At 39.3% G+C, this 25,878-nt stretch overlaps 1 protein-coding gene and 2 pseudogenes across 1 annotated transcript in view; 1 reads left to right on the forward strand and 2 right to left on the reverse strand.

Annotated features, from left to right (window-relative positions):
- dnajc17 (DnaJ (Hsp40) homolog, subfamily C, member 17) overlaps positions 1-25,398 on the forward strand; it is an 89,396-nt gene extending 63,998 nt beyond the window's left edge. Inside the window, exon 11 of the mRNA XM_081721656.1 lies at positions 25,372-25,398. Within this exon, the coding sequence (XP_081577782.1) occupies positions 25,372-25,383 (12 nt within the window). The 3' untranslated portion in view covers positions 25,384-25,398. The remainder of the gene's footprint in view (positions 1-25,371) is intronic.
- Positions 3,808-5,083, reverse strand: LOC113571371 (cytochrome P450 1B1-like; annotated as a pseudogene).
- On the reverse strand, positions 6,715-9,867 carry LOC113571382 (cytochrome P450 1B1 pseudogene; annotated as a pseudogene).
- Positions 25,399-25,878: the final 480 nt, after the last annotated feature.

The raw sequence follows: 25,878 nt of genomic DNA on the forward strand, positions 1-25,878 counted from the left end.
GTTGCTTTACCAACTAGACACTCCAATATCTAATTCAATGTCTTTTTATGTCACATGTTGTCCCTAGTGTATCAGCAATTAATACAAATTGTAGCCTTTATTTAAATTCATTTGTGGTCATTTTTGAAAAATGCACAGCATTGTTGTCCTGCACAGGGTATGTCAACATAAACAAATGTAATAAGAAAATGTTTGTAGAATGTGGCAGTGCTGTAATTGTAATGTCAGTTGGAAGAACATGGTAATCCCTGTGCCTTGTTTATGGTTATGACATAATTCCACAGAGGGTTACACGGGGGGGGGGGGGGGGGGGGGGGGGGGGGGAAACAATTTCAAGCTGACCAGAGGAGCTTAACAATAAATTACATTGAGTTATGATTCAAATAAGCTGCACATTCATTTTGCGTTGTGTACAGTTTATTTCTTAGTATGATGAAATATCTAGTGTTAGAAACAGCCAATAAATCTGGAAGAACTGTGTTTAATTGACTTACAACAACATTTAACATGTTGTGACATTTTGTGGCATTGTCTATATATGTCAGTACTAGAGTGCATATCAGGTTCACAGAAGAAAGCCAACATTTTATGTCTTTTAACAATGAATATACGGCTCAAATTTTATAGTATAACCTGCATATGATCGTGCTATTACCATATAAAAATGTTAAAAACTATGAAAACATATGAACACATCTTTTATGTTTACTGGAGGTTCATTTACCCAAATCTTTATTTATTCCTTGACTTCAAAGTGCTTGAAACTGGTTCTAGTTTGTATACAGAAATCCTTCTGTATGCTATTGGCGAACCCTTCTTTCTTAATGGCTGCCACTGAAACCTTTAAATTAAAGTTGTAAACATTAAACACTTCTTATTATGTGGCAAAGTCTGTGACGTGATAATGAGAAAAGGTTATTTTGCAGATCAATTTGAACATGTAGCCCTGTTTGTAGACCAGAGCAGATGTGCTATCTCAAGCAATGTTTATAAGCAAGTAATATATTTTATTTATACATGTAATTTCTGTTAGCTAGAGCTTAGTGTACATTATGACATCAGAGTACAATTGCAGTGAATACTGGACTGTGGGTAATAATGCTAAAATGAATCCCAGGCCCAGGAAGCCGTGTGCAGACACCCAGAGCTACGTTAGTAAAGCTGCATTAATGGTTTGTGTGTGATGAATGGGATGGGGTGGGAGGAGAGTCTCTCTAGTGGATGGCCACTGTCAGAGATGAATGTCTTTGGGGGCACAAAAATGATCAATCCTCCCTTTTGAAAACCCCTTTTAGTCAGACACACTCACTGCTTTGTTTGTCGAACCTAACAAGAGCTGCACCCGATATCATGCTTTAAACAGCTGGAGGAGGCTCAATGTTGGAGGATGGGGAGAATGGATGGTGCAACTTGTGGATTTTTTGAGAGCACGAATCTGCAGTAGGTTCGGGGGCCAAGAGGGGAGACATCGAGGAGAAAGACTGTTTTTCAGCAGAAGGGTTTCAAAGGAGTATATATGTGTGTGTGTGTGTGTGTGTGAGTGTGTGTGTGTGTGTGTGTGTGTGTGTGTGTGTGTGTGTGTGTGTGTGTGTGTGTGTGTGTGTGTGCGCGCTGGGGGAGTAGCCACTCACTCCATGACCTGCTCTCCCCACAAAGCTCTGTAGTTTCAGGCTGTACTGAATTAGCTGGTGTGAAAAGAAGACTCCCTCAGAGTCACCCTTCATTGCTATGATCTGCATGTAGCCCATAGCATACACACACTGAGGCTGTGTATATGTATGCATGTCTCTGTGTGTGTGTGTGTCTGTTTTAAGAGGTGTGTGGTAGTGGGTGAAAGGGAGTGGAAATATTAACTTAGTAAGTACATTGAGAATTCATGTTCACATGAATCCTGATCAGTATTTTTCCCAGTGTGTTTATTTTGGCAGAATGCCAGAGACCACATAGGCTGAACTGTACCCCAATGTTGGGGCTTAACAAGACTGGAAATAACATACTAGTTGAGACATATCAGAACAATTTCTAGTAGTTGAATTAACATGTGTGCATTTGTGTGTATAAGCACTCCCAAAACACTATTAATCATAACTGAGATGAATATAATAATATAAATCTTTTAATTCTAGGAAATCTTGATGCTGAATATGTATGAATGAAAAGTGACAAAGAAGCATAATACTGGGACTCATTGGAGGGTTCAGCTGATAATGCCAAATTTACAGGGACAGGGGTCATGCTAGAAGGCCTGAAACCAACAGAGTGTGCCAGCCAGTGAGCCAGTAGCAGTTCAACTAACTGCTTGACTTTGAAAAATGTCATGTTACCATATCATGTGAAATGATTTTACAGTATATACTAGTGTTAAATGTATATGTTGCTAGTAATGGCTTTGGCTTATGTTTCCTGCTGAGCATTTCTGAGTGAATTCTCAAATATGGATATGGATCATCAACAGCTCAAGGTCCTGCTGTTTCAGAGTGCAGAGCAGTAAAACCTAAAGCCATTCTCATTAATCTAAGAAATCTGCAAACTCAAACTGAGCCATGTATTATACTGGAAGCAGAGACTTGGACCGAACTGTGCAATGTGCACTACTTGATTTAATACCATTAACCTATTACAGCTGTCTAAATCTGAAAGGCATAAACATCATTACAGACACATTTTGACTGACCCCACAGTAAGATAGAGGTCACTGAAAACAGCCATTTATTAGCAAGTGGTGCTTAACGGGTCGTTGCTGCTTATGGTTCATCACCAGACAGAAAAGCCCTGACAGCAATTCCAAGCTAAAACAAACTCAAGTATACTTGTTTGATCTATTCTGAAACAATAACAACAGAGTGACGTTAGACACTGGGCTGTAATTTTTAAGTAATTGCTTATTCTGTGAGTGCTGCAATTCTATTGTTGCCAAAGCAGATCTCCAATATGTTAGCCAAGATATGCCCATGCTTGTATTCTATGAGATATGCTACATATTACATATGAGTTTGAAAAGAGAAAATCTGGTGTTGAGAAAAACGAGATTGGAGTAGCGCTGTCAAATCTCAGGCATTTTGGGATACTATTGTAGCATTAATGCTAAGAATGGTGAGTTCCAGTGACTGAGAGAATTATGTTTGTACTCTGTTTATTCTCCATATATTCCAGACAATCCAAAATCTGCTACTATTACTTACTTATAAAGAACTTGCATTCAAAAACTTGTATCAAAAATAATACTGTTCCACAATACATTTGTGACAGAAGATAAATATTTAAAGCAATTTTCACCTTCAAGTATACAATAGTGAGTAGCACTGCAGTTCTCAAATAAAAGAAAATACAGAATGATTTGCATCCACACTGGAAATCTATTCATAGGCATGCAAGATGCATTTATTCATTATATTTATCCATTAATTTATCCAAGATTCATATATCCATTCTCATTTCAGTCTATACAATGAAATTCCAAAATATACATAACAATAGAGAATTTAAATGTGCTCTGATTTTGTATTGCATCTTCAAAGGTTTGGAAGGTATTATTATCTTTTGCAACAATTATGGCAATATCACAGCTTTTAAAATATTTTCTTATATGGTTATAAATTAAATGCACAGGTATCTGTTGAACTTGTACAGCTGTTAATAGAAAGAAAATATTGGATGAGGTAATGCAAATTGTTTCTATGTTTCTTTTAAGAATTTTTAGAAAGCAAATGTACAAAGAAACCACAGGATTCACTAATACCGGCATAGTTTAGAGCATACTATTCATCTGTGAGCATCCTACATAAACACATATATGCATTTAAGATTTTATGCCACATTAAATAACTCTCCTCTGTAATTTGCAGCGATTGTACAGTTGAGTGTCTTCAGTGTTAACCCATATAAGCAGTTTATGCTTAATTCCTGAGAGCTGTCACTTTCAAAAGTCAACTGATGCAACAAGATGACAGCTATTAGAAATACTTCTACTTTTGCGATCTGATCACCACTGCACCTTCTTTTCCCAACAGAAAATATAATCTTGGTCAGTTCCTTGTCAAGGGCTCCACTGTTATCAAGGAATCTTGAAGGGTTGAAGTTGTGTGGGTCGTGCCACTTCTTGTGGTTGTGGCTGACAGACCACTGGTTGATGATAAGCACTATGTATTTAGGTATAAGGAAGCCTTCAATGGTCAAGTCTTGGGTGTTGGAGTGGGGGATGGTGATAAGCACAAAGCTACTGTAGTGCATGGTTTCATAGATGAAGGCATCCAAATGAGTCAGATTGGCCTCTGGGTCAAAAGAGTCCCTGTGCTCTACCACTGTCTTTCACAAAGTTTTAAGAACTCTTTGTTCAGGTCTTTGAAGTTTTGGAAGATGTTATGCACTGGGTTGGGGAAAGGCTGAAGACATGGCATGACAGTTGTCTCACTAAACATGTCCACCCTGCCCAGAAGAGTAATAAATTCTGGGTTATCATGGCTTTGTCATTTTCCAGAGCAGACAGCATAGATTATGTTAACGACAGCGACAGTCAGCTCATGTGAGGGACTAAAATTCCATGCCTCTGAGCTTTGTACCACAAATTTATGACTCAAGTCAATAGCTTCTTCCAAAATGTAATTCTTAAATAATTTTTTAGGTTGCTGAGGCGAACGCACGAATGGTGGACTGAGCTAATTTCTAGAGCATTCTCCATTGTTTGCTGTAAGTGCTGAATGTCAGCCTCTTTCCTCCAGACACTAACTGAAAAGACACAAATTTGGGTCTGCCTGCAAATTCAGTGCTGTGCTTTATCAGAGCTTTGCGTATGAGTAACATCTCGATTCAGTATCACTATGTTGTTGCAGCCGAGTTAGATCTAGTAGACATTGCCATACCTCTTTGCCAATTTATAGAAGGTTATATGGGGCATTTGGCCCAGCTGCATGGCATTTCCCACCACTAGCAGCCTCTTTTTGAGAGCAAGGTTCCGGATCCACAGGCATGCTTCCAGACAGAAGAGGAAGATTAAAGAAGCCATGAGAGCTGGTTGGACCTGCCTACTCCATTCCTTTATGATGCTGTTGCCCTTAAAGTCAAATTCTGCCTCTGATAATTCCATGCATGTTCCTAGATAAGATCTTGTAAACAAATCCTGAATGTGAATAAATATTTTTCTTTTTTACATTTTGAAAAGATTATAAAAGATCCTACACTTAAAAAACTTGCTTCAGCTTTTAAAACAGGAATAAAATTTTATTTCTGAAAGTTCTTAATGTGAAGAAAAAACATTTAAACACAGAAAAATAAAATAATGATTCTCAGACATAAGCACTTCGTGGTGTACTCCTGCTGTATGAGGGTCTTTCCCTAGATGACCAAATTAGAGGAATATAAGCTTCAGCCCTGACTGCCCTGTCTCTTATAGCCCTTTCTTATGGGAGGGCCTTGCTATGCAGGCTTTGTAGTATCACCTCTTTAGTTTCTCTCCCCTCCTATTTTAGAATAAGCATGGATTCCAGAACACATGTCTGGTTCACTTTTTAAGGCTGGCTTGTTCAAGATTGATGATTTTACAGTATGTACTAGTATCAAATATATATGTTGCTAGTAAAGTTCATAACCTACAGCAATTAAACTTTGGCTTGTTTCCTGCACAGCATTTCTGAGTGAACTCTCAAATATGGATATGGGTCATGAACATCACAAGGTCTTGCTCTTTCAGAGTGTAGAGCAATAAAACCCAAACCCATTCTTATTAATCTAAGCAATCTGCACACTCAGACTGAGCCATGTATTATATTGGGTGCAGAGACTTGGACCGAACTGTGCAGTGTGCACTACTTGATTTAATACCATTAACCTATTACAGCGGTCTAAATCCAAAAGGCATAAACATCATTACAGACACATTTTGAATGACCCCACAGTAAGGTAAAAGTCACTGAAAACAGCTATTTAGTAACAAGTATAGAGCTGATATAATTGTTATATCCCTTATGTAATGCTATCAAAATGTTAGAAATTAATATCATACCTTATTTAAAAAGTAACCCATATAAAACCGATTTTTAATAATGTGGGCAGTGAAAAGATATCACCTTAATTTGAAATATTTCCAATACACATACACATATATTTATTATCAGGTGTCAGAGGTGTAATGACTATGCCATATAAGCTTAATAAGCTAATATCATTTTAAGAATGGTGGCTTTGCCCAAAAATGTAAGCCCCTAAGAAAAAAGTAGAACAGTTGCTAGAAAGATTGAGTATAAAAATATGCAAAGAAACAATACAACAATTGCTACCTGTTAAAATGATTCATGGGGCTGTCTTTAGATTTGGGTTACAGGGGTTGTAGGCATTTAGATGTGGTAATGGCACAAAAGTTGTTCTGGCAAAAATATTGTTCAGGTCATCATAATTGCTTTAGTGATTATGAAAAAGTCACTGTATTATTAGTGATTGTGAGTAGGTTATCAATCAATCAATCAATTAATTAATTATTAATAACACCTATTTAGCGCTATTCTCATGCCCACAGATGCTTTACAATCAATATTAAATGTTATATGAAGTGATAAATAGAACTTTAGCAAGTTAGTGAACATGGAACCCTTTTGTATTTTTGAAGACTACAGACCTTCTTGCTTATCATTTGCTTCTGGCTGTGGAGATCTGTTGATATGTTACCAATGGAAATTGAAATAACAGAAGCTTAAGGAACAAGGAACACATTATATAGTTTAATTCAAGACAGAGGAGAGGAGCTACATATTCATATTTCAAATATTACTTTTATTTCATTCACTTCACAATTAGCTTATTTTCAAAGAATAGAGCCAAAGCAATACAGATATTGTATAGCTGTTTACTCAAACATTCAAAAAAATAGTTTTGTTCCATGGCTTCAGAATAGTGTGGCATGGCTTGCCAAGCACTTCAGAAACATTAGGTGTGAACATTTTTAATATAATATGTATTACACACTTTAAAACGTGTCTTGGGTAGCTGTTTGAGTTGGAATGACAGGTAAAATATAAATTCAGGGCTTGGGAGCAATTGAGGCTTTCAGTAGCTCCACTCAGCCTGTATCTGGACAGTACAGTTCTCAGTATTGAGCTACAAAACAAAGTTACCTCACTTTCATTTATTCCAGTGATGTAATATCTCATTTACTGCATGATGACTACTATCTCATGGTCATTAGCTTCTCAATAATACAAATGATCATAGTCAATAATCAATGCAGGGGATGAATTAATTTCACTTGGGTACAGTAGGGGGTGTTAGCTATAAAATAGATATTAAACACTTTGAAATGCCTGAAATATCTCTGTTTGTGTACTTCTAAACCACAAGTTTTAATGCAAGTGAAAGAAAATGCATTAATATACTGCATCCCCTTCAAAATGAGGGAGCTAAAACAGGTAGTCAAAGCAGCTCTCCTCAAATATTCTCAAGTACACAATACTTTGATGACTGATCAATGTTCATGTTGACAGTTAGTCACTGTTTGACCATTTTTAATTTGGAAACCCTGCTAATATTGTTTAGTTATAAAAATGAATACACAGTGCGAAATTTTATAATATTTTGGAGAGATGGAGACTGTTTCAGTTTCCTTCAACTACCTGACAAAATACATCACTTCATATAAATGTAACAAAAGTTTTTTTCCCCATTTAAAAAAGTTACACGTTGCAAACAAAAATGTGTGAATAATCATTAAATATTATTTAAATATGTAATTTCTACACAACAGCATTCAGTGCATGTTTATTAAATACTCACTATTACATGTTATATATTTGCAAATGGTTCAGTTTTTTCTGGCCTTGAGTCACAAAAACAAAGAAATGGCGATTTAGGATCTTCATTGTTTCATGCTGGTGACACAAGGCCAAGGAGCTTTCCTCTGAGCTTTGCTGTAATTGTGTAGTTGAGAGGCTTCAGAGCCAACCCATATGAGCAGTCCATTGTGAGGGCTTCAGATGGGTTACTCTCAACTGTGCATTGGTGCAACAAAATGGCTGCGAGTAGGAAGACCTCTGTTTTGGCAATATGTTCGCCAATGCATCTCCGCTTACCTGTGGAGAAGATCATCACACTGTTGATCAGGTCCTTGTTAAGGGCCCCATTTTCATCAAAGAATCTTGAAGGGTTGAAGATGTGTGGGTCCTGCCATTTCTCTGGGTCGTGGTTGACAGACCACTGGTTGATGAACACCACTGTGTCTTTAGGGATGAGGAAGCCATCAATGGTCACCTCTTGGGTGGTGGAGTGGGGGATGGTAACAGGCACAAAGCTAGTGTAGCGCATGGTTTCATAGATGAAGGCATCCAGATGAGCCAGATTGGCCTTGTCCTCCACTGAGGGCAGTCTGTCACAACCCACCACTTTATCAATCTGCTCCTGGAGCTCGGCCTGTATGGCTGGGTACTTGACTAAGAGCAAAAGTATCCACTGCATGATTGTGGAAACAGTATCCTGCCCTGCACCAATGAGGTCAGTCACTGTTCCCTCCACAAAGTCTTTGGTCAGTGTGATGTTTTTCCCATGCTCAATCACACTGATGATGGCATCACTCATATCTCGAGTTATATCAGGGTTGTATGTGTCCCTGTGCTGCACCACCTTGTCTTTCACATAAGCAAAGAACTCATTATTGAGGTTCTTGAAGTTCTGGTAGACACTGCGCACAGGGTTAGGGAAGAATTGAAGCCAGGGCATGACATCCACCAGGCTCCCAGCACCCACTGTCTCTCCAAACCTGTTCACTCTGCCCAGAAGGGTCCTAAACTCTGGGTCTTCATGTCCATAACGTTTCCCAAAGCAGAGGGCACAAATGACATTGGCAGCAGCTACTGTGAATTCATGTGAGGGATTGAAATAGTGCCCATCTGTGCTCAACCTGAGAAAGCTCTGCACCATATCCATAGCCTCTGCCACCACATGCTGCTCAAATACTTTCCTGGTTTGGCTGTTAGCTGAAGAGAAAGCCCGCAAGGTGGACTGAGCTATTTTCCTGTGCATTTTCCACTGTTCGCTGTAATTGCTGAATGTCATGCTTTTCCCTCCAGAGACCAGTTGAAAAGAGATGAATTTTGGTCTTCCTGCAAACTCTGTGCTGTGTTGTATGAGAGCCTGGCGTATGGCTACATCTCCATTCAGTACTACTATGTCATTGCAGCCAAGTCGGATCTGGTAGACATTGCCATATTTCTTTGCCAGCTTAGAGAAGGTGATATGTGGCATTTGGCCCAGCTGCATGGCATTTCCCACCACTGGCCAGGCAAAGGGCCCCGGCAGCCTCTTTTTGAGAGCAAAGTTCCGGATCCACAGGCATGCTTCCAGACAGAAGAGGAAGATTAAAGAAGCCATGAGAGCTGGTTGGACCTGCCTACTCCATTCCTTTATGATGCTGCTTCCCTTCAAGTCAAATTCTGCCTCTGATAATGCCATCTTCTAATGCCGATGGAATATCCCTATTCTTTTTCTCACAATAGAAAATGTAATGTAATTATTGAGTTCCTCACGGTGATTTGATTAGCAGATGTGTTCAGAGAAAGTAAAAACAAAATGAATCCTCAAATAATAGTTTCTTTCCCACCTTCAGTTATTTTCTCAATGGGCAAAAGTCAAAGTCAGATTCAGATAATTTGAGTTTCAGCATCCACAGACGATTCACAGAATTTACTGCTCTGCAGTTCTTTTCTATAGTGGATATATGTTTTCTGTTCAGCTTTTCAAGTCACTAAGCTGAAAAGCGTTGTGATTGTCTTTTATATATGTTTGTAGCACAGGGGCCGGGCTCGATACTATGCTCTCACTCCTCCCATAGCAGTAGCCTCGGAGAGCCGGTTATATTATCTCCTTGTCAAGGGACATCAGTGCGCGCCGCGCCACAGGAAACAACCGCATACTGGAAGAAAGGACAGACCGCAGCTTTACCTTTAAAAACATTCAACAGACCTTGTTCATCGCAATTTTCGTGCCTGTGCTCGCGCTCTCTCACTCCTATGGACAGTTTTATGTTGACGCAAAACCTGTATGGAACTGGAGAAACTCCGAACAAAATGCTCACGGTTTGTTTTAGCTGCTCACGTCAGATCTAAACTGTTATAATCGCAGACAGATTTACAAATATATAATACACGCTTCGTGTATGTTTGGCAACGGAATACAATGTAATTGTATGACTTTTCTCACTGCTGTTTCATTTTTAGAATTTACGTACTGCATTGTCCTTTTATCAGTGTTTGGGCTGGACACACAAGATTACGATGTTATTAGATATGATACAATCTACTAAAATCGTCTCTCTAAAATTAAGGATAATTTATGCTTAGCTGTAGACCTTCTTTGGTAGTGACGTAAACATGCAACTTAAAATAATACAAACCTGAATAAAATCACTTCTGAAAGCGATTATGGAAACAAGCTTTGAAGTTGCCACTACAGGTTCTCAGAGTTACGCGTAGTATTAACTTTTACAAGAGCTCACATTTTTGTGACTGCATTCAAATTATTTGAAAATGTGTTAGCTAATGTGCTCTTTTACTGCAAATAAACGTGCTGTTGGCATTATCTCAGCAAAACATTTAGCCATCTTAAATTAAGAAGTAGTGCCTTTACGAAGGTAAAATGTATACATTAGATCTGTAAAACATAATAAAGCTTCACAAATGCTTTATAGTGGCTATGAAACGCGTCTGTTACATTTGTTACATTGCTGGTAAAATGTATGTAATGAGGTTAGTTACATTTTTTTGTGTTAGTTTCATATAATAATTGTAAAAGGTAAAATCCTGATGACTGTATGCACACAAGTGTATAGTCATATCCGCAATATGCGCTTGTCAGTGTACCTTAAATGGCCGGCAGTCAACAAGTGACTCCGTGCTTTCCTTTTTCACTCAAATAAGACTGAAGATCAGGTAACGGTTAACTTTACTCAGGCGCCCCCAAGGACGTATTAAACTGGGATAGGTGGGGGCAACCTTAAGTAACCTTAAGTCCAGTGATACTGGATTTAAGGTCCAGTTTCTAGGTCTGACCAGTAGCACATGAAACTGCAAACTCAGCAATGTATTTATTATGGCAGTGCTAGACTTCATATGTATAACAAAACATCTGTCTCTATAGTAGCTAATAGCATGAAAGATTTCCAGTCAACTATGTTTATGCTTTTGTGTTAGGAAGGACATATCTCAGTCATCAATAATATGTGCACTTGGCACATGATATAAAGTGAAAATGTATTAATTATGTAAATCACTGTAATAACTTCTATTAGTCTTTTAGCCAAAAGGCTACATTGAATTCCTGAGGCAAAATGTTTCTTCCCTCAGAGCCAGAGAATACATTAGTGTTTCTTGTACCTCAACAGCAGTGGAGTTTATTTTTGCAGGAAGTTAATAGCTGTAATTGTAGGCACTAAAACATTTCCTAAGTGAGCCAGTGAGTTTATGGGGACAGAGTCTACTAATAACCTTAAATTGTTATTCCCTTTTACAACCATCTGTGTGTGTCTCTCTATCTACACACATTAAAGTAGCTACTCGAATTAACCATTTTTATCCCTTTATTTTATTATTCATGAATTTCACCTGGCATCTTGAGACAGCTTATGGAATCCTCCACTTGAACAATTGCACAGTATTTGCTTCCCACACACAGTCACAAAACTTTGCACTTTGCTTATTGATCTATTAATTTAACTACAAAGTTACTTCATCTTAAGCCATTAACCATTTACCAAACCTCAGTACTTTTAGGTTTCAAGTTCTAGGCATAAAAGTATTGTGCTGATAAATTTGAGGAGAAATGTAGATGACACAGTTATGTAAGGGTCCTAAAACAAAACCCATATGAAAGGGTTTTTATCATTGGTTTACTGGAAAAATGTCACATATAACATTAACCATGTAGTGTAGTGCAATAACATTGTACAATGTTACTGTACAAGACAAGAAAAAGAAAACATCCCTTTTCCCAGAAACTATCCTTAGCGCTATCACACTAAGAAGCATCAGTAATGGGTCAACAAAGAACTTTGTGCAAAAATAAATAAAAATCATCCTGAATAAATAAACAAATATGTCCTGCACAAGATTCCTTCTGAAATCAAGACTTAGAAGAGATTATTTTGATGGGGACCACTGCCATGGGTGGGGAATAAACACTTTATCCAGATGATACACAAATGAAAAACCTATGTTGCTTAATAAAGTATTTCCTGTTACGTCTTTTTTCTAGGGTATCCTTCTATGTAGTATTACAGCACAATGCTCTTCTCCTTCTTCCATTCTATACACACATGGCCTCTTGTGTTGCCATTAGGACTATTCAAAGCCAGACAAGGGGTGTGTGTGTGTGTGTGTGTGTGCACTTGCACATGCATGTCTGGGTGTGTGTCTTCCATGTGGCTGCCATGTTTGCCTGTGATTATGCCCTGTAACCTGACTGTGAATATCTGGCTTAACCCCAGGCTGACTCTCCTGGGCATTGGGAGTGTGGGTGGGGGGGATTTCAAACCCTGGCAACGTGGAGCATGCACAGACATGTCTCAGAGTGGACACGACCTGTCCGGCTCTGGAGCTAATCATTGTTTATTAGTCTCATTTCCACTTCTGAGAGCTACTGTCACACATGGCCCAGAGGATGGAGGGAAGGAGGGTATAAGATGATGAAAGGAGAGAATAGGAGGGTAGGAAGCCTGGGGTCCAATAGGCAGGTTAGGGGCTCAAGAGACATTGGCTGGGGGGCTCTTTAAAATCTAGTCAATCACACCTTGGATCTTTCTGATGAATTTAACAGGTGTCGAACATTATGGGTTTCCATAAAGCCATGCCCTGGTTGAATCACTACCAGAAATATATAAGGAAGCATGAAATTATCAGCATGAAATGGGTATCAGGAAATAATTGCTTAAAATCACAACATCTGTTTCTGGTTATTCTATGCATTTGTCTCATATTCGGATGTATTATTTAGGCATTAATCCTAATGAGCAGACTCTGTTACATCTCTGCACAAAATGCTTATTTGAAATCAGTTTGCTTAAGGGACATTGACTGTTCAAAGTAGAATAAAATTAAAATAGGGCAGGTGTAATTTTTAAATGTAAATACAATGAATATATATTTATGCAAACAGATTTTCAATTAAATCTACAGCTATTATGACACTGTTAAGAATTTTTTGACATCTGATTCTGGAATGTTGAAATTTTGTAACCTGTAACATTGCATCAACAGGATCAGGATGTCTCTAATGCCAGATGGGTGGGACAATATAGATGTCTTGTTCTTCCATTCTGGCCTATCAATGCCCAGCTTTTGACTCACCAACCACCTGCCTCATCCCTTCTGTTTCAAATCCATTCCTGACACCCCCTACTTGTCATAACCTACATCTGTGACTTCTTTATAGGTGCATTATATACACTCAGCAGCCACTTTATTAGAAATCCCTTCAGTTGTACAGTTAGAGTCTATAGCACATATGCTGACAAACATAACAGTCTCATGCATTCTCTCGCCCCTCTGATGAACTGTGCAAAATAGCATATAGGCTAATGTCTGTAATTGCACACCTATAAAATGCACCTATAAGATAGTGAATAAAGTGGTCAGTAAATGCAGGAACAGAGTATATGTTTCTTTTAAAGTTGTAAATATACAGTCCCGAGCCACTTTATTAGAAACATCTACACTGAAGGGCAATCTTGTAGGTCTGAATCTATAACCCATCTATTGCCAGCCAGAGTTTGTGTCATCTATCCTTGCAGAAGACCATAAGTCCAATGTTCACATAACACATTTTTGAGTTATGGACTCCTATCGGCAAGGACCACTATCAGTACAACCGCATCACTACAATGTCAGTATTAATACTGCATTCAGAATATTTCACAACTTAATGTCCTATCCTATTAATCCTGTGGTTACAAGGTTAGGGACAGATTGTGATTTTTTCATGCCAACAAAAGTGTACTAACCCACATAAAAGGCACAGACAGCTGTACAGAAGGCGCCAGTAAGTGTAGGTACATGGTAAGTGTTTCAAATAATGTAGTCAATTTATGGATCTAATTTTTGTCCATTCTTTCTGAAGTCCACATGTCTTAGTATCTATTGCTGTGTATCTATTGCCTGTTATATAGTAACCTAATTGCTGGATTTCAACTTGATTGTGTATTGTCACCCCTGTATGCTGGTAATGCTTCTCAGTAAAGCTGTCATATGGAAACAGAATGCATGTCTCTCTTGATCTTGGTATGAGTGTGTCAGGTAAAAGCCGAGTTGCTGGAGTTTTTACATGCTTCAGTGCTAAGAGTGAGCTACCATCCTAAATAGGCAGCGGTGGGTAGTGTTATTAATCTGTTACTATGCCTAATAAGTCTTAGTCATCCTCCACATCATTGTCAATGCACTGTTTCTTACAGTGGGCCCACTACTGCCCGGATATTTCTGAATGTCGGCCCACTGTCAGCTCAGAATTTATTTCAGTGATTGTTATCAGGATGTAAAAACAGGCTATGTGTTATTTTTTTTTTTAAAAGGAGAGAAAACAAAATCACTTATATCAGCTTAAAGGCACTGATGTCCATAGCGAGCTTGATTTGAATGCTACACATTTGTGTTTGGTCCAGAGCAGCTTTAAATACCCCACCCAACAGGTTTAGTTGTAGATAGAACTTACTGTCCATATCTGGTTGAGCTCATTTTCAAAATTCTTACCAGCCTGGTTTGAATTTGGTTTTCATAGGAATTTGATTTGAATGAGTAAAACATGTTAAAAAAAAGGGGGGAAAGTATAAAATGTAATGAGTGAAAAAAAATGCAGCAAAACATTTTTCCAGATGACCTCAAATAAATATATCGCTGTGTTTCTGTAACGATTGCACACATGAGAAAAGGATCCAGTTGTAGAGGTTTTATTTCAGCAACCAAACTACTACGTGCAGTAAGACAGGTAAGCATGGTCGGGTCGGGGTCGAAGCACAGGGTAGTGATCAGGAGGTATCCGAGGGTCAGGCACGAGTCAATAACCGGGAATGCACTAGGGTAGCCTAGGATGAGGAAACGCTCGGTACGCCACATAGGTAAGCAATACTTCGCGACTAGTATATGGGGAGGAGAATCTTATAAAGGGGTTGGTAATGAGGGGAATAGGAATCAGGTGTGTGCTAGAATTCCGGTGAGTCATATCGGGGGTGAGTGCGAGTGTGCGTGCTGTGCGGGGCTGAGGGTTGTTCCTGGGGTTCGTAACAGTTTCACTGCTTTTAAAAGTAAAATTATTATTCGGTTCAGTAACAGGTATTTGCAATGTATTATCTTACACACCCACCTGAAGCTAATGGCTCAGATATAATTAGCTCACTCAAAGTAACCAAATGAAGAGCTGGACCTTACCAAGTTGCCAAGGTGCTAAGCAAGCGCCGAGGTGACAGTCTTCTTTTGTTTTAATGCTGTTTCGGCTTTCAGATATAGTTTACTATGGCACTGTTCAGGCTGAGACGATAGAAAACAGCCGGTGTTACTCAAGTAATATATCAAATGATCAATATTTAAAACTACAGTCTATTCATAGGCAAATGTGCTCAGAATGAGGTTCCCTGATAGGTATGAAATACATTCAACAGTTCACTAGCTTGACCTTGCCATGTCATTTTCATTATGTAAATCTGATGGCACACTGAAAACGTTTGTGCATTTTGCAAGCTGCTCCGTTTATCCTGACTTCACATCCTTTAGGATGGGGGAATGTCTTTCACAATTCTCCCAAAAGACCACTGAACAACAGGAACGTATGGCTCCACTGATAAGAACTGCACAGAGGGCAAGACTCCTAAATGCCCTGAGATAGCAATTGAGATCACTTGTAATAATAGAGTAGAATGTGCACTGTTTTGTCAGAACTCTTGGTCAATAAGGCAATGGTATATAAATTTCCTAGATGTAATATTGATGGATTGGTCTGACTCAGGGAAAAAAGTTAAGCACAATTTTACTCATAGTCCACAGTTACCAATATGGACAAACTTCAAAATCACAATGTTATTTGTTACTGTTACAAGTTGGATTCATGATTGAAACAAAATAATAAATTGCTCTTTTTTAATAGAAAAATAAAAGGTAGTAATTGAAGAAAAATTGTTTTTACAGCCAACAAAGAATATTATTTTGATTATGGTGAATTCAAAGCAGAACAGTATGGTATGGTATAGTATGGTATGCTAAGACTGGTTTCAGCAGTGTTTTTGCCATTAGGGGTTTATTTTTCTTCATCGTGCTTTTCAGCCGTATAGTTATTTTTTTGTTGCTGCAGATCTTGCTGTGTAGGCTACATCTATTCCTTGATTACAGTCACTGCACTGTGTGCCAAATTACATATAGTAGGCTATAGTTAATGTACTGTGACTGAATTACTCCCTACTCAGTTTTAACATCTTCCACTATGCCTCTTTGCTGTCTCTTGTAACTCCCTGAACTAGCCACGCACAAAATTACAGTAAAGCTAATAGAGAAATTCTGTTCTAAAAAACTATCACTCAAAACACTAGCTTATTTTTATATCATGGGTGTGTGTATATATTATATGTAAAGCAATATGATTAAGTTATTGCTATTGCTACATTTTAAATATTTTTACTCACCTAGTCTAAATTTTGGAATCACCTTCCTAAGCTAAATTTGATTGAATATTGTAGCCTCCAAATATTAGTCCATAATTATTAGTCTTTTTAAAACATCAGTTTCTCTCCCTTATAACTAGTTCAAAGCTTCAGAATCTCTTTATGTGCTCTCTCCTCCTGTGTTTGTGTGACACTCTATCCTCTTGAGGTGCCGCTGCCCAGTGTACTATATTATGTATGACTGTTTGTTCCCTTTCCTGCTAGTTAGTGCGTGCTAGGGAGCGGGCTATGATGAGTTTGCGTGCCATGTGGGTCTAGTGTGCACAGATCTTGGTCACTGGGCCTCGACCTCCCTGGGGAACAGGGGCTGGAGATTCTGTGAAGAGATTAAAATGAGACAGAGAAGGGGTAGGGGGCGGTTACTGTGAAAAATGGCTTCCAGATGACCCCTATTTCATGTTAGTTTAGCTCATCTGTAGCTGACTGATGGTCATGGTATACATAATTACATAATGAAGTATTCGGCAGTGCAGATGAGGTTCTGTGTAATCGCGTTTGGTACATAACTGTGTGGCACATTGCATGTCTCCCCTGTCTCCCCAGGATTGAGCCAAACATTCCTGCAAGGTCACACGGGCTCCTGTGGTAATGTGGACCCCTGTGTCTTTGCTATGAAGGGCAGAGAGTAATATCAGTGTTGCACTTGTTTTGACAGTTTTGTATTTTCCCATGTGAACTGAAATGGCCCACTGTCAAAAAGTGTCAGTATTTTAAGAGCATGCCATATTTCTCATATTGGTCTTAGCAAGGCAAGACCCCATTACCATTCCACAAACACACGCAACTAGACACACTCAAAGATGTTGACTCAATGTGGATTCTTAGTTGACCAAGCATGGAACTCACATCTTGTGCAAATGCCATGTTAATTTTTAAATAATGATTTTCCACATATATATAATAAACCTCACTTCCAACCTGAATTTCAGCACAGCAAACATATATATCACCAGTACCTCTAATGCAAGATGGTCTTATTTTAATAATTACCAGCGCTGTGTTGTGTTACAAGAAACCAAAGAAGAAACATGTACTATGCCTTGCAACAATATGTAACATTTTGTCTCTTGTACTATTACAAAGTAATTTAATTGAAGCACACACTGGGTGGGTAACCCCTCTCATTCTAATCTTTATTTCTAACATATCTCTCCATGAATACAATAAAAAACAAAGGACTACTGGGACAGACATGAACACAAATCTGATGCACTGATGAGGTTTTCACTGCTGTTGACAAGTATGGAACAGATACCATGACATTTTTATTATTACATAATGACCTTTATACTATTTTATTCCTCAGAAATTGAATCAATCTCAGATTTGGTTTCTTTGCTCAAAGAGAATCTACTTTAATAGAAATAAATGCAAATCCTTCAAAAACAAACATTACAATCCTAACTGGACTGGTGAACTGCATGCCTGCATCTAGTACATGCAATTTTAAGAGGACTGCATCCTGATATTTTTCTGACGCTATAGACTACAACCACCACATAATTGGTCTGCAGCATGCAGTATGTGGGTAGCCTAATGCAACTCTAAGGGGATTCAACTTGTGCGCAACAGGTGTGCAGACTCTGGCAAGGGCCAGGGTATTTAAAAGAGTGTGGGAAATACTCTTCTGGAAACCAAGTACGTATTTTTCTATAGCTCCTAGGTATAGCTCCTCAGGGTTGTGTCCTAAGCCCCCTGCTCTACTCACTGTACACCTACGACTGCGCAGCCATTTCCAGCTCCACCATCATTGTCAAGTTTGCTGATGATACCGTCGTCATAGGCCTGATCTCATACAACGATGAGAGGGCCTACCTGGAGGAGATTAAACACCTGAAAAAGACGTGAAGAAGAACTGAGAGGAAGCGCAAAACTATTGGAATTAACGCTGTTGCCTATGTTGCCTTCAAGTCATGTCGGAAATATGATATTTACGAGATGAGCATACATGAACACCACCTTCCCATTTTTCAGTGATAAGGGCCTGCCTGACATACTTATGAGGCCATGAGCTGACTGCACCATGACCACTGCTGCGCATGCTCTCAGTGTGTAGGCAGGACATGCCCAGCAGGTGACAGGCAGGTGGAGGGCCTGCACCAGGACACACTAGGACTACGCCCCGCTCCAGCACCATCCGATTCCCTTGATGCTTTAGTTTGTGTGATGAGTCCGCCTATTTCCTCAGCCTGCAAAGTCCTTGTGCACAATAATTCTATAGGTGTATCGATAACAATTGTACTTAATAATCTTTTTTTGGTTCAGCCCTATGTACTCAGAAGTTCATTTACCAATAGCTTGTCTTTATAAATTGTCCTGCTCTCTTCACAGTTGAAATGTGCATTTAGTGGCCTGTTCATGTACTTGTACCTGTTTTGAAAACAAGCAAGGGAAAATCTGGATATGGATATTTTGTATATATAAATGAATACATATCAGTTTATGTTGTTTTCATTTGTGTTTGTAATATTTACAAGGGTATTTACAGTTATATTAAAAGCTTTAAGGTCACATATCCTTTGGACTAATCCAGGCCACATATGAAAGGCCATTAAGGGTTGACACAACACACATACCTCTGGTACTGTCACTCAGCTCACTTCAAAATATAATAATGGTGCCAACAGTTTGATTAGAATTAACAATTCACTGTAAAAAGTATGGCAGTGTATCTGGTACAGCTGTAGAATAGGTGTAGATAACAAAGTGATCACTCAGTGAGTCACCAGTCTGAAAGAAAAAGTAAATTAGTGAATAAACACAGTTACTGGCCTTTATGGCCACTGCCCAGACCATGGAGATGTGCTTGCAGAGGTATAGACATGAATGTGCCAAAGCCATGGGTGGCTTTCTGCAGTAGTGCAGTCATGCAAGTGCTCATGGCTGTACATCCTGGCAGCACTCCACAGGCCAGATTGAGATTGAGGAATATTTGTGCTTTGAAACAACGCTTGAACTTGTAATCTTGCTTGGAATGACACAAGATTGTGAACAGGAGAAAAGAATTAAGGATTAAGAAGCTTGAAGAACATGTGAATGTAAATCCAGCACTATAGTGACCCATTTTTCACACTCAGCCCCATAAAGTGCCCATTACACATGGCACAGAATGTGTTAAATTTGTCTTCAGTGAAGGAAGGAGTTTACTTCACGTAGCCTTTTCTACATTTATTTTTGTCCAGTATTTATGATGTCACATGTTACATAACTAGGTGTTCTGAGAGCTGGTCTAGGTCCTGATTTGCCAGTGCTCCTCAGGATGCCAAAAATGCCTTCTGTTGGAAAGTAAAGCTTCAAATTAATAAACTTCAAATTAATAAGCCAGAAACAATCTCTTAATATACTTTACACAAATGGGTGTTCAACACAACCAGGACTGTAATAATCTCCAGTGAGCAGCAGAACTGATCGGGCAGATTAACTAGTTCAATCTATTTTTAGAAAAGGCCATGGTCTGGAAATTTGAGACAGGCTGCCTGGGACACCATGCAACTCACAAATCTGTGTGCTAAAAACAATTTGGCTGCAGTCAATTCCCACAGCTCGTGGCTAGAGAGAGCATATACCATGTCTGCCATGTTTTCTCATGCATGTGCATAGCACAGAGGGTGCGGAATCTCTTCTCTATGATTTGCGACAGCCAGTTGGAGACCACCGTGTTGCAAATTTTCACGTGGCAAGCATGGAGACATGTAATTCAGGGACTCTCTGTGGATGACAGCTGCTCTCGAACACAGATGCGTGTTGACTCATCCCCAAGCACGTAACAAGTCCCATCCATCCTTTAGAACAAGTACTCTCTTGTCAATCTTCATGTACTGGTCTCTCCACAGCTAGCATGCTTGTACCAGTATGAATATGCAGCATGAGCATACTTTTAGATTATTAACGGCAGTTAGTAGAGTAGCTTCAGTCTAAAACTGCTGTAATCTGTACTTTACTCAGTCTTTTCTCACTGTCCATCCTTCTGCATTTGGTTGAGGTGACAAGAGTATTTCATTCTCTACCTATAACTGTTGTCATCCATTTGGCTTTGGGTGGCCAAGGCTGTAGGTGACTGTCCTGGAATGTATTCCTGTCAAATAGCATGCCATAGAAACAAGACATGGTCCCATTTCAAGGAGTTCACTAAATAACTTCTCATTTCCCAGTGCTCAACAGGACTGTAAATATAAGTGGCACTGTCTCTCTTTGGTCATTTTAGTGTTGTGCCTCTTCATGGGAACTGAGTGAGAGAAGGGCAACAGATGACATGACTGCACATTACAACTAGTAAAAGGACCCCCCCCCCCCATTTATAAGGCATTTGTCCATGCAGGATTTATGTAATATAAACAAATGAAGTTCATACCCTGTGCCAGTTAACAGACACATGGTTAGTGATTGTTTTAAGACAGTGTTTGTCATATGGCCTAAAGTTTTGTCATATGGTTTGACAATGGCCTAAATACAGGTTTAAAGGAAAAATGTTTGCTCCCCCATGCCACAGATTCTCATTCAGTTTCCCTAATTTAATAATGGTGTAATAGTGTATATGTTCTTTCTCTAATGCCTTTATTGGCTACCTTTAACTAATTATCAAGAGAGCTAATTGAAATAGAGAGCAATACACGATAATCTCAATGAAAATAAATCGGATAACAGTAGCCATTCTATATTTATGTACATGTGAACATGAACGTCAAAGCAGTATAAACATAATTTTATGCTGTATTATGTATCTCCAGGAGTGGATATGGTCATCCCTACTCTAGAGTAGTGAGATGATCAGGTTGGTGAAGTATGCAAACACTGTCCTCCTGACAATGAGAACAGATTCCAAAGAGAACAGCAATCTTCCATAATGTATTCCATATGTGCCTTTTGGAGACTTAAATGCTTGGTGCACCTAACATCTGGCAGAGACCACCTATGGCCATTCTAAAGCTGTTACTTTATCTTTACTCTGCGTGGAGGGGTTTTGTTCCAAAGCAACACCCAAATAGCAGGTTAAATTGTGAACTGGATCTAAATCTCTATTCCCTGTAGACTTTGATCTCAGCAGATACACACATTCTTGCTTTTCAGTGCCCAGTTACCATAGCCACTGTTACCATTCAGAGATTCAAGAGTGTCTCCAAAACTGAGAGCAGCTGATTTGCTCAGTCTCATTGTTAGACTAAAATTATCGAGAGAGAGAGAGAGAGAGAGAGAGAGAGAGAGAGAGTGTTCAGGGGGGATTGTTTTCTTTAGCCCTTTTTGCCCATTCAGCAGTGCTAACAGGCTTTGATGGGATGGCCGTTGCATGACAAGGCACCTCTGGGCCTCTGTGTGAGAAGTCTCAGCCTTGGTCATGAAGGCTCCTGCCATGTTTGCGTGACTGGGTCCCTCCCTTCTGTCACCTCCTGCTCCCCCCTCCTGCTGAGCTCCTCTCTGTCCCCTTTCACGACCTTGTTAGGCAGTGTGCCGCTGGTTTATTTACTTTGGGTCTTTGCCCACCACATTCAGTCAAGGAGTGATTGGGGGAGCTTGGAGCACAGGGGAGTTAGAAAGAGGGCGTGAAAGGGAAGTCAGTTGGGGGTGGGGTGGGGTGGGGTGGGGACACAGTAGTGCAACAATCTGCAGAGCATCATCCCTTCCACTGCATTCTGACAGTGGGTGCAAATGTCTGTGCATGCCCGTGCACATGTGTGGGCGACCTTGCTCCTGGGTCATGAAGAAACATAGACCAGCTTTTGAAGAATAATATGAACATGCCTTTGTCACCCAGAGCTTATTCTCACTTGCTTCCTCATACGTCTTTCTTCACTTTGGGCTAGGCCTTCATGGCATTTTAGTAACAGTAATGAATCAACCTTACAGTTGTTGCTTACTGAGCAAGAACCATCAAACTGTATTTAATGGTGTATATTTCAGATTGCATTCTTGCATAAAGTGGCCTAACTAAGTGGGGAAACTCACAACATTCAAGAATCTGAAGAAAAGTGCTGCATTTGTCATGTCATGATGGACAATAATTCAATATTTGATCAAGATTAGATGAGAACATCCTGAATTATTTCAACTGTAAATCTTCTGTAAATCTTCCCTGTTCAGTCTTCCTTTGTTCTATATGTGCATGAAGACATAGAATTGTAAGTAACAGCAAGTGTATTTGCCTTTAAACTTACATTGGGGAGTGGGATCAAAGTCTACCCACTGTAAAAAATGATCAAGTCTCTGGGTCTGGCTGATTCAACTCTCCATGTCTACTCATCCTATAGTTTACCAGGACCAGGAACCATACACTAGCAGGCAAGGAAGAATACACACAGACAGACAGACAGACACACACACACACACACACACACACACACACACACACACACACACACACACACACACACACACACTAATTTAGCAAATATATGTATTTTATATTTTTATTGAATCATAATTTTGAATGAGTATTGCCAGTAAATAGTGCTGTGTTAAAGTGTTAAAAATCCAGAACTGTGGTACAACCAGCTGCACAGCTTAAGTAGAGTATGCAAAAAAATATTTTTTGGATGGATGAGTCTGTCAGTGACCACAAATAGCATGACTTGCCCAAGACCACTTTCAAACTGCATGATTGTATTATGACAGTTCCCCACAGCTCCTCTTAGCCACATCCGAAACAGCCATAAAAGACATTACAGAGTAGGGCCACTAATACTGTAAAAGCCCACCCCACCCTACTCCATCTTCCTGGTGAATCCACTGTAAGCACTAACTTGTCTGCTGGTGGTCCTGAGAATTAGAATTTGTATCTCTCAGTGGAGATAAACCAGTGCAAAGAGATTTTTATTAAAAGTGGCAGGAAGCATGAGCACTCTCTGAACTATATGCTTATTAAAGTTCTTAAGACATGTAGATGTGAATGTGTAAATTATGCCCAGTAGAGAAAGAGAAAGACAGGCAGATAGACACACACACATACACACAGAGAGAGAGAGAGAGAGAGAGAGAGAGAGAGAGAGAGAGAGAGAGAGAGAGAGAGAGAGAGAGAGAGAGACTGATTGGGGCAAAACACTCAGGACAACATGTTGAGAAATGCCACAGTGGAAAGGCAGAGGGGCTAAACTGAAAGCAGATTCCTGTTGTGAGGAGATACTCTATCTCACATCCTGCTCTCCAAGTACACGGTGGCTATGCTGTGACCACACACACAGTGTTCAGCCATTATATGATAAGAAAGACAATCACAAGCACTATTCCTTGACCTTCAGATTCAAAATTGTTGATGCATACATTTAGAAACTAAATTACACTAAATGTTAAGAATTATTGCATCGTTAACTATGATGAACATTCTAAAACACATTAAGATAACAGGAATATTTCAAGTTTTAGTACATTATAGCAGGAATATTTTTGAAAAGATACAAAACTAGCACAGAATCCACTGTAACATGAAAATGAATTAATTAAATAGCATTAAATTGCTGTTTTTAATCAAAAGACTGAAAAAGACTGATTCTGGAAACTGCACTATTTTAATTCTGTTTGATACTACTGATCATCCTGTCCTCAAAGTGAGGGGCTGGCATTTAGGGTACTGCTTGGCCTATATCCTAATTACAAGACAGAACATTGTTAAGAGTGGGGATTTCTTTTCTTCCTTAGCTTCCATGACATATGAGTTATTTCACTGTGTTATTTTAGGTCTTATTTCAGTTTTCTATTCCAAGCGCCCTCTGCATAAAAATTTAGGAACTACAGTATTTCCAGTATTATTATGCTGGATCATTCCTTGAAATCCCTTTGTTATTGCCTTAAGAAGTTCAAACATTGGATGGCAAAAAATCTCTTCATATAAATAATACCAACACTGTTGTCATCACTTCTGGCCCTTCAGATTATACTAGTATTGCTAAATTAAAATCTTCTGTTGGATCTCAGATATTATATGCATTTATAACATCACATCTTCTCTATTCTAACGCTATCCATGTGGGAGTCAGTCAGTCATCACCAGTTATCCTGTCTTGCTTGCAGCTTGTCCAAAACACTGTTGCTCAGTACCTGATTGGGTTGTTGATACAATAAAGTGAATTTATTTATTTGGTCACTATTTTGCCTGTGTATATTAGTTTACCTGCCTGCCTGGCTGAGAATTAGTCTGCAGTTTATTGTCTTATTCTCTCTGATAAGTAAGGATTATTTTGAGGTTTTGAAGAAGGCCAATATCATAATATCAAAATGTTCAGTAAGGTGAATCAGAACTTCCCAAAAGTTTGTAATTTTACATCTATGTAACCACCTTTGTAAATGTAGGCACTGGGATAGGAGAGGGACATGCAGGGCATGGTGGTGGGGGTGGGGTTGTTATGGGTTCAAGCTACAGTGGGCCCCCAAAAGGTGATTGTAAATTAAAAAATAATAATAAAAATGAAAAAAGCCCCTCCACTCTGCTTCGTGTGGTGGGGCCCCATACGTTTGCTTTATGCCAATGAATGTAGGCATACATACTCATGCTTGAAGCTGCATGTTAATACACAAATACATACCTTCAAGCACCCTACAGATTAACCTCACACAGAGTGAAACTACACAATGGCACATTCACTAATAAAATTTTAATACATGTACAAACTGAAAACAGACTAAGTAATAAGCATGAAACTATGTTAATGAAAGGAGTATTTCAATAAAGGAAAAAAAGTTTAGGGACTTATGTGCACATGTGTTTGTTGGTACAGGAGGTCAGTTAAGAGGGCTTGGATTTACTGCTTGCCACTTGTACCACTGGGACCTGGAGTCTCCCATTGCGTGACAGGCTGAGAGAGGCGGAAACCTCCATGGCTCTGCCCCTGACGTGAGAAGAGCTGAGGAGATCCAGCAAGGGGAGGGCAAACATGAAACCTGAGGTCATGCTCCCTGTCTGAGTGCTTTCACAGGATGCACAACCCCCATCTCCGAGCACCCACAAATGCACGCTTCTAGGAGTCTCCACTACCCATAATTGATGCACAATCGGGATGAAGACAGAGGCTTGGTAGGGCAAATCACACTACAGCAGATCTTCTGTTTGACTCTAATAAGGGAAGTTCAGTGCCTTCTATCCGTATTTATTAGCTCCTCATCCTCAACCTCAGCCCACAGAGCAGTCACTTTTAGTTACATTTTGACCTTCCACCATTTATCCCCCCCAACTTATTGGGGTTGGTGAGGTTGATGGAGTTGAGGATGGAGACAGTTACTGTATG

The sequence above is a fragment of the Electrophorus electricus genome, chromosome 10, assembly GCF_041902795.1.
Source record: "Electrophorus electricus isolate QZ-2024a chromosome 10, ASM4190279v1, whole genome shotgun sequence".
Classification (NCBI taxonomy): Eukaryota; Metazoa; Chordata; class Actinopteri; order Gymnotiformes; family Gymnotidae; genus Electrophorus; species Electrophorus electricus.